Source organism: Rhyacophila brunnea, unplaced genomic scaffold (assembly GCF_057557595.1).
Source record: "Rhyacophila brunnea isolate RB1 unplaced genomic scaffold, BYU_Rbru_1.0 scaffold_11, whole genome shotgun sequence".
Lineage (NCBI taxonomy): Eukaryota > Metazoa > Arthropoda > Insecta > Trichoptera > Rhyacophilidae > Rhyacophila > Rhyacophila brunnea.
Window position 1 is genome coordinate 25,178,691 of NW_028232763.1, and position 10,473 is coordinate 25,189,163.

Genomic DNA, 10,473 nt, shown 5'->3' on the forward strand with positions numbered 1-10,473 from the left:
GGAACATTGGACCACCGTTTAAGAAGTATACAATGACCTCATTGTAATCCTGTGCAAACTGAAAATCTATTTGGATCGCAATCGCTTTGCGCTCATGAACGGAGTATTGTTCATAATACTGATACATGTTCTACTTCGCGAAGTGAGTGATACACATATGAATAACAAATGAAAAGTTGAGCGATGTCTTCAAAAATGCAGGCAGTGCGTAGCACTTGCATGGTACTAGAGGATCCGCCGCTGATTGTGACATGTCCAGTTTTGATTGTTAACTATGCACAGAGTTATACATACATATGTAGATACTTTTGTCCTGGGACACACAAAATTGGAAAATAGTAGAATGGGTGAGTAAAAATACAGTTTTTATCCTTTTTACAGTATTTAATAAGCGCAGTTTTTATCATAAAAAGTTAAAGCATCCTAGAGACTAATAGTTATCTTATTAGTAGAAGTAAAATATAATCAGGTAGAGTAATATAAATTATATACTATTCACAAGATGGATGTACACTTTGATATGTAATGTATCTCGCAGATTTTAAAAATTAAAGCCTGGGATCATCAAGCATGTCTGATTGTTACAAAATAAGAATGTCATGTATATAAACCTACACTATGATTAACAGAATATTGTACTGATTGTCATATATTTAAAAGTGACCAAAGGATTGTGTTAAAATAATAATAACATTGAAAACAAAAGAAATTCTGCATCGACTTCATACTTCCGGAATATTTGAGTCATCTATTTCCATGTACCGATATGTTAACAAGTCAATATTTATATATGTGATATACCATGTTTATGTGTTTCAAAAATTAAATTTAAGGTGTAAATACATTATGATCACATTATGTGAGTGTGTTATCACTTGCTGTCACAGTAAGCTGCTATTACAGTATCTATCACAGTAAGCTGCTGCTGGGCCTTTAAACGAACATTGTCAGTTATTAATTGAAAATAGCATGAATAATGAATAATAATTCAAAATACTAATACATTAGAGTTGGCAATCTCCATCACAGAATTTATAGTATACCATTCAAAATATTCTGCGGAATGACGAAACCATAGACTAAATTTGTTGCCGTACCAGCATGTAACGTGATCATAATGTATGGATGAAATTTTGTTTATTACATTAAATTGGTCAACAACTTCGCCCAGAGACATTGGAAAGTCCTGTTATAGATCATTACATGATATATGAAATAACAATTTAGAACATGTATGTATTTTTAGATAGATTTCAACCATATGTGGACTTATCGGTTTTTGGTAATAGACGCTGAATTTAAAAATTAAATTTCTATATTTTCAAGTACCTAACTAAGAAAACTAACAACCATTTTTGTTATATGTATTAACTTAATTTATAATACTGTTATTCTTTATAAAATAAATCAATAATTGATTGATTCAATGCACAATAAGTATCGATAAACCCTACTTTGGTGAATTGAATGTGTCACTAGTCAACAGAATAAATTAAAAATAACTCTACTGCCATCTCCTTGTTACTACGTACATTATAAGAATGTGAGTAATATAAGATGCCGTTGATTGCCTTATTAATTATATTTCGGGGATGCTACATCACAAAAAGGGCTTGTTAGCCAAATGCAAATGGCCATTAGCAAAATTCACTTAATGCGGAATATCTGACTCCCGGTTGTACCTAGGTAAAAACCAAACGACGTTTTCTAATGGTACTTCATTACATTGGCAGGCGGATACTGGGTATGCGGTGGTATGACTTTAGGGGTAACGAGGAGATAAGAGAATGCACCAAGCAGCCTCTCATCACGCCGATAGTGACGTTGGACCTAGCTCGGCCACGTGCAGCGAATGCCAGAAGAGAACCTCAACCTGGCTTGTCTGTTCTTCAAGTCAACCGGATTCCGGCGTCCTGGATACTAAATACTATCTATATAGTGTATACGGTGGACATACGGGATGCTGGTATGACAAGAAGACTGGCTAGCGACAGGGATTCTTGGAGGCGCAGCGTGGTGTCCATATGCTCCAACTAAGGGACGGATATGGCCAGAGACTTTACATTAGCGAGTCTTGACACATTACGAAAACTTTGAGCAACCATTTGTAGTTTCAAAAACAGATGCTTGCACCTGTATATTGGATGTGGAGTGGTGACTTTGTCAGAAACATGCAAATAAGAGAACGGGCTATATAATCCCTTGTCACTTCCAAGATGCGATGTTGGACATGGCTTGGCCGTGTGCTACAGTTGTCCCAAGAGTCCCTCTGTATATTATTTTCAGCCAACTTAATTCTGGCAAACGGGAAGTCTACTGAATACCATCTGCAGGGTTTATATGACATAACTGTATGATGCTGGCTTCAATAGGCTGAAATACTAATGAAAGACAGAGATTCTTGGAACCATTATGTGCTGTATACATGCTCCACCTAAGGATGGGGAATGGGGAAAGGAAAAAGAGTAGAAGCACAACTGCGGTCATTTTAAACATACCCCTATGATTAACCATTGTAGAAATTCTATACAACTAGTGGTTGTAGATTTATCTTACAGACTGAATACAGACATTATGTAGTACACTTCCAAGTCTGGTACATATTGAGTGTGTAGGTAGAATTATTATTAAATTAATAAATAGTTAGGAAAAGAGTTAAGCATAGTCTTTTGAACAATTTCTCTTGAAATGAACACCGCTTGAAAATGCAGCAGTACTTTTATTTATATCACAAAATCTAGATGTTTTTTAAACTATATTTTATTTGATGCAAAATAGTTCAATAATGTTGTATTGACTTTGCGCCGTCCGGGAGTTTTATTAGAATCGTCGGAAGAATTTCTGGAAGTGGAATTTCGTCTTACTCTCGTGGTCTCTTGGGGACTTCTGTTGAGCCGGTTAGGATCGAATGTGTGAACCGGGCTCGTGAAGTGATTAGTTATTTCAGTCTTGATACGTTTCTCCCGAGTCATCCTGGTGAGCCAGTCCACGTGTTCGCTCGTTCTCTTCAGCGGCGACATCAATCTCAAATGCGGCGCGTCTCCGTTCATTACAAAATTTGGCAAATTAGTTGTCGGCGAACTTATAAAACTCAAATCGGTTCTGAGGTTACATGATATTTTAGGAGACGTTATGACAATTTTTCTCGGCGATTTTGTGGGAGTTTTGAATATGCTTTTGTGCATCATTCCGGGTGGAGATTTTTCAGCTAGGTAACTATCATAGTAATTATTAGTCATCAGTTGCATATTATTTTCAGTTGCCATTTTGTTATTTGCACATTTTGAAGTTGATGCAGTGCCATTATTATGGGAAACATTCACGAGAGCGCTTTTCCCGTTAACATGCCTTTTCTTTGGTTCACTTTCTGAATTTTCGCAGTCTTCTTTAACTGATGTCAGCGTGTTGTTCATCATGTCTAAGAGACTTCTTTTTGTTTTCCTTTTAACGAGAGAAGGTCCCGGAGTAGGTGAACTAGGGCTTACATTGTTATAATTGTGCCTCGGGACTTTGTTCTGAGAAGAAGAAAGGCAGGCGGTCGCCTTACGCTTGAGGGATTGCGGGGTTCTATCCAACGTACCCCATCGCGTCTTATTCGTTCTGTCCGTCATGGGCATGCTCTTCGCTTCGCCGCAGGATTCGGAAACTTCACAATCATTCGGATACTCTTTACCGATTTTCCAAATTTTGTGGGTGGCATCGTCACTGCATGTTATTATTTTAATGTCACCAATTTGACACCAGTTTACGCAAGTGACTTCCGCCGAGTGGCCGTTCAATTGAACAATTGGATCGGAATACTTAACGTTCCAAATATACGCCTTTTCATCGCTGCTGCCGCTGATGATGTACTTTGAATCGGGACTGATGCTTGTTTTAATATAGAAAGTACTGTTTTCATGGCCGACATATCTTTGTTCCGGTACTGAACTATACGCAGCAACATTAAAACAATAAATAACATTATCCATGCAGCTCGCAAACAATCGGATGCGAGACTTATCCAAGAGAAGATTCGTATAACCATTTTTAAACGAACTTCCGCAATAGGGTATCGAATGTTTCGGTAGAGGATCTCTTTTATAGGTGGAGTAGTTTTTCCGTAAGTCCCAGACTTTGATACTTCCATCACCCGCTCCGCAAGAGATCAGAGTCAGGTCATCTTGAAATACAAGACCCGTTACGCTGTTGGCTCTTTGAGCATCGAGAAATCTATTTTTTTTGGAAGCTGAGGTGGGGGTTTTTGTCCCGTTTAATGGATGACAATTGTATATGCAATTGTCAGGTTTAGGTATCATATCCACGTTCAATGCTGAACGCGTATCCCAGAGTAGAATCTTACCGTCCCGAGCGCCCGTAGCGAAAACAGAACAATCCTGAGGGCGGAAAGCAGCTGTCTTAACAGATTTAGTGTGGCCATAGAATGTTTGAACATTTGTTATAACGCCTTCACCGATATCCCAGAGACGAGTAGTGTGATCACCTGTTGACAAAATTAAATAAATCAAGTACTATCTCAAATTGACAATGACATCAGATATCGAAAGTGACGATTGAAGACAGCATAGTCATACTTAGATACTGTCACCTCCGAAAGAGGGGGGGTAGGTAATGATGCGCTGGACCCCCCCTGATGATGATGTAATGTCAGTCACGGTGATATCGTCTGCTGGCTTCTTTCGGGGACATGCTTATGTTGATTGACAACGCGGAATTATAGGCGAAAACAGGGCGTTTATTTGTCAGAATACATTTACAGTCAAGTAGTACAGCGTAGAAAATATTTAAAAAAAAAATAATTAAATTTAAAATGGCGGTGACGTCGGCGAGCGCGACGCCACGGCCGACGTCACGCTCCTCGAGAGTTCGAAAACCGACTGACCCTATTAGGGGCTGGTAGGGCAGAGTAGGTAGTAATAATACACAACAAACAATTCACAATTATTCTCTCTCTGAAAAATGACAAAAACAGCCTCTGGCATATGTACCTGGCTTGTAAGTAGGTACCTCAGGTCTCATATTTCAGACCTTTTCTAGGTACATGCTTTGGAAAGGGGCTGTGAATTCTTGGAATTATTATTACCTTCTGCATTTCTTTGCTTGTTAGCAACATATTTTGAAATATTTGAACTAGGTATACAAATACATTTTTTTTCAAAATATTCTCAAATCAGATATTCTAGGTATTAGGTACATTGTATGGCTGGGAACTTTGCTTCCAATATTGGTCAAAATTGGATGAAATGTAGGTAATAATATTAAAAATGATAGGTTTTAATAATTACTATTTTTGGCATCTAAAATATTGTGCTGACAATTGTTTTAAGTTATATAGGTAACTACAAAATCGTTTGCTATTGATTGGCTTTAAAATTACAGCTTGCTTCTAAGTATTTTTTTAAATTGACTAAGTATAGAATTTATAATGACGCTAGGTTTTACTTGGCTTGCTTATAGAATTAATGTAGGTATAAAAAAATGCAGGATTTTATTTATATTAAGGGCTAGACTGATTCTATTAAATTTTGTAGAACTTGCAAAAGGGTGACTATAAATTTCCATACATCTAAGCTTACGGGCTAGAAATTTGCCTCGCAGTCGATCTGTTCATGTTTGCATGAATCAGCCCAATGATGATTCAGGCCTCATGGCCTTGGATCCTCTGAGGATGCCATGGTTTAGGCGGTATCAATACGTTAATTAAAAAATGAATCACCTATCTTACGCTGCCAAAATTAGTGACTTAGTGGAAGTGAGAAAAACATGCAACATGTTCATTATTATCATTCTTATTTGAATTTCTTACTTAAGGCTAACTTAGCATCGAAATCTTTGCATTACACTTACAGTTACTTACTTTAAGAAGAATGGCATATTTGTACTGAGATTCAGATCAGGAAATCATATTCACTTTTTTGTTTTATTATATTTAGTGGCGATTGATTCTACAAAGTATTTAGTGAAGCTGAATTGGTAGTCATAGAATAATTAATTATTTATATCCTATATACATTAGCACATAGAAAGATGGAAGTCTATTTTGATAGGATAATGTGGATATGCTTTTTTGTGATTGTTTATTGATAAACATTTTAAATAATAATGATTCATTGTATAATAAACTTGTTTTTAATTTGCAACACTAACTAAGATGTTTGTTTGTGAGTGCAGCCCTAGTAAATAAATCTGGTGTAAAAACTTTGGCATTGTTTAATCCTTACGTAGTTTTTGAAATTTTAAATGATCGTCCATCAAAATAATAATGGTTTTGAATTGAATTATCCATTTATAACAAATTCGAATAACTGGTTTGTCATGGCCATATCAACCAATGACGAAAGGTGGAAGTTACTTTGGAGATCTGAAATAGTGCACACTAAACTTTGTCAGTCATATTCCGGTTCTATTTTATAGATTTAGGCTTTATCTATGTAGATAGATTATAGAGAATATTTTCTTTAACTATCTTGTATAAAAGACAATTTTGTAATAAAATCCTACTCATAAATAAAATATAATGATTATTATACCAGAGACAGTGACAAATCGCATTTCATTGTTCATCCAAGCAAGATCAAAGACAGCATTCTGATGACATTGCACCCCTTCCAATTCGGAACCTTCCCCATTTCTAGGGCCAAGGGAACGAGTATTCTGGAAAAATAATAAATAACACTAAGTAATCCCACCTCTAGAAGAATCCCAACAGAAGCACAAATCGTCGCCCCAAAAGCAAAAGGACACTTGTAACATTTTGACGATTTTGAGTTATGAATGTAGTTTTGTTCGTAATTTGTTTCTCTACATTATAGGAAAAATGGCATTTATGGAGCTAAATCCATGAAATCACAATTTACGAAAGATAATAAAGATCACTTGTGTATTTGTAAACTAATCTTCAATTAATGTATAACAAAAACGTAACATGTACACAATTTTGCCAGTCTATGTGAAGTACAGTCGAGCTCGGTTATTACGATCACGGATATAGCGAGATCTCGGATGTCACGAGGAAACATTCGTTGGCATTTTAGTTTATGTTTTTTCCATACATTTATTCACTTTTATAATGAGCTCTTTATCGGATATACCGAGCTAAAATATCGTCAAAAATTTTCTTAAAACTGTTAATGTGTCGATTGTTTAAAAGCATTTCAACCCTAAGCAATAAAATCCGTCCGGACAGGATGTCGCCGGGTTCGGATTACGTTTATGACACTAGTTAAGTGTCTAAGTACCTACCTTTGAAAAAGTATCCACACATATGGTTGAAAAAAAAATCCAAGGTTTGTGAAATAAGTAGGTACCTACCAGCATTCATTACAATAAACAGCTTCTTTTGTAGTTTATGAATGCCACGCTTGTTTCGGGAAAAAATTCTAATTGCGTATTTTTGTTTGTATTGCGACTTTTTGTGTTGTCACATTTAAAAATTTTAAAATGCGTAAAGGCCTTTTACAAAAAAAAAAGATTTTGTTGCAGAAAAAGAGACCTTGTCACAAGAATCTTCACAAGATATGAAAAATAAATAAAATTTTAAAATTTCATTTCAATCTTTGAGTAATAAGTCACCTGTGCTCAAAATTTCATTTCAAAATATTAAGAAATAACCTCCACACGATTTTTTTTCACTCAAAAGAAATGCGTTCTCTCAAAAATCTATTTTTACAGTATAAGTGCCATTTTGCTTTTGGGGTGATGAAATATTACGAGGCTGGTCAAAATACAATTAGTAATGGATTTGAAACAAAGTTTTTTTTGTTAATTCTACTTTAATTGAGTCATTTACGTTGCTCTTTCGGGCTATAATGTCAACCATTCTGAAAATGGGTTTATAGCTGTCAATGTAAATGACACAAATTAAAAGAGAATTAACAAAAATAGCTTCGCTTCAAAATCATTTTAATGGAGCTCTACTATGTAAACGCCAGTTCAATTAATAAAATAGAAGTACATTTACACAAGATTTTTTTATTAAGCAAACCGATCGATATCCACAAGCCAAGAACGAGGTAATCAACTTATAAATTAAGTGAACAAAGGCAGATAAAACACAATACTGGATTCGGAACGATATTGCATTACGGTAAATGGAAACGCCCCCAAAAATCGGTGGCATACTGAGAAGTGTAATATTATTGCGATCGGTAAACTGCTTTTGAAAATTTGATCTACGAATTTTGAAAAAGAAGTTCTACTTGTCGCTTTTGAGGAAGAAGGTGATGAATCTCAGTAAATGTTTTATTTATACCAAGTCGCATACTGTTGTATAATAAAAAGTGAATTTTTATAAATATTTTTTATGAAATGTGTATCCTTGTTGATGAGATGCCGGCAGTTATGGAGAAGTGTGTTTTCTTTTACAGAGAATATACCAAGAGTCACGCTTATGTGGGTTAATTTTCACGACCTGTCAAATAGTACCAGAAAATGACAACATCGCGTCTTGCTTACTCTTGAAGAATGAGATTGGCGAGACAGTCAGCGCTTATAAGTGTAAACAGTTATTATCGCGATAGTTTAAAATACACACTATTGGTGCAAGTAAATCCATGCACGTGTAAACTGGGTATAAGTTTGTAAAATGGTTCTAGTGCTGCCACCTGACTGGGTTTAAATCCATAACTATACAAGTGACAGTGACATCATCGATTGTATCATTTAGGTCAGATATCGCAACATAAGTACGTCCCCAGGGTACAATTTTTAAGAAGTGATAATCAGGCTCGTTTTAACTAACTTGACTTATAACACTGACAAAATGACATGAAGCATATAAAATTCTATGCAACTTCATTTTAAATCTCCTACCTTATGAAGCAAGGGAACTAGTGAATACAAGATCAATTTACCAATCGTCTCAGATTAACAATGAGGCAGTAATGAATGTTCTCTAGTTTAACCACCGTCAATTGGAAATGTTTTTTTTTTATGGATATATAATATTAAATTCTTGCTTTTTCATACAAGGTTTGGAAATGATGTTATGCAACATATGATATTGGACAACATAATTTCTGAATTTGAATTGAATCGACCAACAAAGTATTTTTTGCAGTCACGTAATTAAAATCTGTCGTGTGTCAATCACCACCACTATAGTAAGTTCGAAGATCGTAAAATAGTTCATAAAGCAGGGGAATTTAAACATGAAGTTTTTTTTTAAACCAATTGGCAGGTATCTGATATTGCCAAACGTCTATAGAGGCAAATAGATACTTATATATTATGCGAATCTCGAAGATTAACAGAATATATGGACATTATTATGAAGTAAATACTTACTTGGATTGCTACGACGCCGTCTTCATCGGCAATCGCAACGAAATGTTCGAACCCCGGTGTTTCGGCAAATCTGCAGGCGAAAATCGGCGGATGGGTGTTGTACACCAGCTCTAACGATTGCCGCATCAATCCATTGGAAGAACCATCAGGTGAAACGGTCAGACGTTTGAGAATGTTATCATAATACGTGGAATTGCCTGAAAATGTATTTTTCGTTATAAAATAAGAGGTTATGATTACTCAATGCCAATTTGATTGGCATATTATTACCGCAAGTGAACAACTACTTACATAATCCCAGCTGCCGGTCTATCAACAACTGTATGTCGTTCATGTTTATACTAAAATTTAAATAATACACAAGTCATTTTTTCAATGATAGTTTAGATTCTATTCTAAACTAAAGTGATAAAGTCACAACAGCCGATACGTCAATCTAGTTCGCGCCCATATCACGCATATTGTCTATGGTCATACCAACATTAGTGTTGCTAGAATGCTGTGATGTCTACGAGATTGTTTGTCGTTCGATAATATAGCAAAACGGGGTAACTATCAACCACTTTTCGGTTTTTTTGCAATAAGAATAAGTGAAGGAAAAATACCATAAAAAAATATCATTGATTTATAGCATGTAGCATATAGCATGAAATAGCATCAAATAATAAAAATAAGTAGGTAGGTAAATTAGCAAAATTTAGATAGGTAGGTACGTATTTATTATTATTTTTTTTTACATTAAATTTTGTGAAATAGATGATGGGTAGACACAACACGGTACCTATTTAGATAACCAGGGAACACAAAATTAATGGCAACTGGCTTCAGTGGTGCACCCAGGATTTATTATTGGGGGGGCCAAGGAGGAGAATGTAAATTAGTCCCATAGGCTCTTTTTCTTCTTCATATAAATATTTTTACATATTTTCACAATACACGGCAATATATTTGTACAGTTTCTCCTAGCTTTTATTAAATTGGAGGCATAATGGCGGTAACCGTTGAGCGTGTCATCAGCGACTGGCAGATTGGAAGTGAACAGCGACCATGCTGGACATGTGTACCTAGTATGCTAAAAGATTACTTAAATAATATCGGCTGTGCTACCCGCTTGGTCTAGAGCAGTGTTTCCCAAACTGTGGTACGCATACCCCCTGGGGTACGGGAAGAGTTTGGTGGGGGTACGCG

At 35.7% G+C, this 10,473-nt stretch overlaps 1 protein-coding gene across 1 annotated transcript; it reads right to left on the minus strand.

The window, feature by feature from the left end:
- Positions 1–383: 383 nt before the first annotated feature.
- Positions 384–9,745, minus strand: l(2)dtl (WD40 domain-containing protein denticleless). The gene is made up of 4 exons (XM_085960187.1): positions 9,577–9,745; positions 9,286–9,482; positions 6,531–6,654; positions 384–4,483 (listed from the first exon to the last, which is right to left on the minus strand). Exons 1-4 carry the CDS (start codon positions 9,617–9,619, stop codon positions 2,754–2,756), a joined length of 2,094 nt encoding a protein of 697 aa, XP_085816313.1. The 5' UTR covers positions 9,620–9,745; the 3' UTR covers positions 384–2,753.
- Between the last annotated feature and the right edge of the window lie 728 nt (positions 9,746–10,473).